Consider the following 2732-nt stretch of genomic DNA (forward strand, 5'->3'; position numbering starts at 1 on the left):
ACACACACACAAACTGAGCAAATAATATCTATCTGGCCAAAAGGTATGTGGACATCTCATCAACTAACCAAATCCAAATATTTCCAGGAAAGGGTACTTCAGGTTATACAGTTGCGCACTTCCAGCCAGATGAAACATTGTCCCAGCATGGCAGTGTCCCTTGTTCACAAGTTCAGCTGAATACAAATATGGTTTCATCGCTGTGATATGAGGCTTCATGTCAAACATCAGTACCTGACCTCACAAATAGTCATTTACTAACCAGGCAAACTCACAAAGACACACTGCAAATTCTTATAGAAAGCTACAAAGGAACGTGGATCCAAAAAGAGCGGTAGGAGGGTTGCAGCTCTAAAATAATGCTTAAAGAATAAGATAACCAACAAAACCCATAAGGCATTATGATCAGGGGTCCTCCGGTATATAGGCTTGTTCTATACAGAATGAACAATAAACTTACATCAACTCCTCCAAAGAGGTCAAAAGTGTATGTGTTGGGGTATGGGAATTCAGGGTTTGACTTCTTGTCATCGGTCACAATCGCCATCGCTTCCATAGAAAGCAGGGGAGAAATCTCCTAAGAAGCAGAAAAAATACAAATTATCTTTTTGTTTTGCAGGATGTAGCTAGTGATTAAATTTGTGATTAGTCAAGTCATAGTGAAACAAAATGTTTTCTAAATAGATGCAGAAGGGAATCTGAAACTAAGTTGCACAACCAGTGGGTGAACAATATGTTGAGAGAAGATACAGACTTCACCTAATGAGATCTATGTGAATGAAAGGTTTATGGTAAGCAAGAAAAACTGATAAGATAAAAAGGGATAAAAACACCACCTGCAGCTTGGATATAGAAAGAGCTGAGAACATATATTTTTGTAATTACTATATTTGGATGACTCTGATAATAGGCGACCCCCCCTAAACTCTGACAAGTGAATCTGAGCAAAATGACTGTGTCCCGAATATAACTGCGATATTGTGAATGCTGGGTGCCCTTAATAGACCTCTGTGGGTCCTTACAGTCCTCTTAACAGTATTTAAAATTTTAAGCACACTTTACCCGAGAGCTCAAATTGTCAGACCGCATGGAGACTTGTTGGCGCCAGTGGTTTTAACAAATTTGAATACTAAATAACAGAAATGCAAAACCTGCATATTTATAGTGATTTAAGTCCTAATACGTCACCTAATACCGCCACATAAACATGTTGTATTATGGTAACTATATTTAATATTTCTATAATAATAAAATATTTTTTATTCTAATGTTCTTTGTTAGCTAGAGTTAGGCTTGGTTTACACTTGACGTGTGGTTGCGATGTTACATGGCAGCGGCTTCGTGTGGCAGCTCCATAGGGAATGAAAAGGGGTGCCAGTGAGTGTTACTAGTACTTCTCATTGACGCCAGTTGTCAAATACATAGAGGCTGGTTAAGAACCAGCGTTGTGTGTATGTGTATCACTCATCCCGCAAGTCTGGACCTACTATTAGGGTGTAATACCTCCTGAAATCATATCAAAGATTCTCTTTGACTATAGTTCAACATCAGACACAAACAATTTACATCTTAGAATGAAGTAATTTGTATGTTTCAGAATAGATGAAAGAAATGCTTACCTTCAGGATGCCCTGACACTGGGAAAAGTCGCTGTTGTGGTGACTGCCTTCGTACAATTTGTGTAGAAGCAGAGGAATACCGTTCCATTTAGCCTGCTTGTCTCTCTCCTTCAGCAGCTCCTCAGAAATCTTCAACAAAAACACAACACAAATAAAAAAATAGGTAAAAAATAGATCCATACGTCTCTTTATGGGTTCACACCAGGTAAATATGGATATTTATCATTTGTAAGATGCTGCTACTAGCATGTTACATAATTGCTTCTATTGTGGCCCCCAGGAGGGATGCCTGTGCAGGAATGTATGGAAAGTCATGGAAACTACACAACTTAAAGTACCCCAGATTCTGCAGACAACATCCAGGACAAACAAAGTTAAAGCATACCTAAACTCAGACTACCCCTCTTTTATGGTAAATAAAAATTTTGTTGCAAAAAAAAAAAAGTGTGCAGCACCACCCCCTAATTCTCAATCGCCTATGCGATCAAGAATGAGCTGGAGCACAAAGCCTCCCGGCATACCTACGTCTTACATAGCAGGAGGTTCTTGCTCCTTCTGCGCAGAAAAAGCCTTTTCTAAAAAAAAAAAGGAAACAATTGTCGATCTCACGCATGCGCAGTGAGATCGGCAAGTTTTTTTCCCAACCTATGTCACCCGATCTCGCGCCTAGAAAGAAGAACCTGGAAGAGGCCGGGACGATGTGGGACCCGATGCAAGACACCTCCGGATGGATCGGACTGCCCTGCAGGATTGAAGGCAAGTGTATTTTTTTTTTGTTTAGGCAGTTTTCAGTTTAGTTCCTCTTTAACTAAGAAGTGATTTTGACTCAATGAACACCCTAATGTTCCCATTGACCCATGAAGTAAGGATGAGCTGGGTGAGTAGAAGGGATGCAGAATGAGGTCATGTAGGAAGGCTTTACATGTTCCAATAAAACAGACACCAATGCCATTCATAAAGTCATCACGACTGCACGACTGAAGGAAAGTATACTTTTTTTGTTTTGGCCAATTTTGAGTTTAGTCCCTCTTTAAGACAGAAAATGTTATACAAGAGAACTGCAATGTTATCATCATTACCAAAAAAAAGGTTTTATATAGCGCCAACATATTA

At 39.5% G+C, this 2732-nt stretch overlaps 1 protein-coding gene across 1 annotated transcript in view; it reads right to left on the minus strand.

Moving 5' to 3' along the window:
* LOC140325666 (short transient receptor potential channel 4-associated protein-like) overlaps nt 1–2732 on the minus strand; it is a 21090-nt gene that overhangs the window by 13962 nt on the left and 4396 nt on the right. Inside the window, exons 2-3 of the mRNA XM_072403620.1 lie at nt 1620–1748; nt 461–577 (exon numbers count right to left, since the gene is read on the minus strand). Coding sequence (XP_072259721.1) covers nt 461–577; nt 1620–1748 — 246 coding nt within the window. The remainder of the gene's footprint in view (nt 1–460; nt 578–1619; nt 1749–2732) is intronic.

Source organism: Pyxicephalus adspersus, chromosome 3 (genome assembly GCF_032062135.1).
Source record: "Pyxicephalus adspersus chromosome 3, UCB_Pads_2.0, whole genome shotgun sequence".
In the NCBI taxonomy this organism is placed as follows: Eukaryota; Metazoa; Chordata; class Amphibia; order Anura; family Pyxicephalidae; genus Pyxicephalus; species Pyxicephalus adspersus.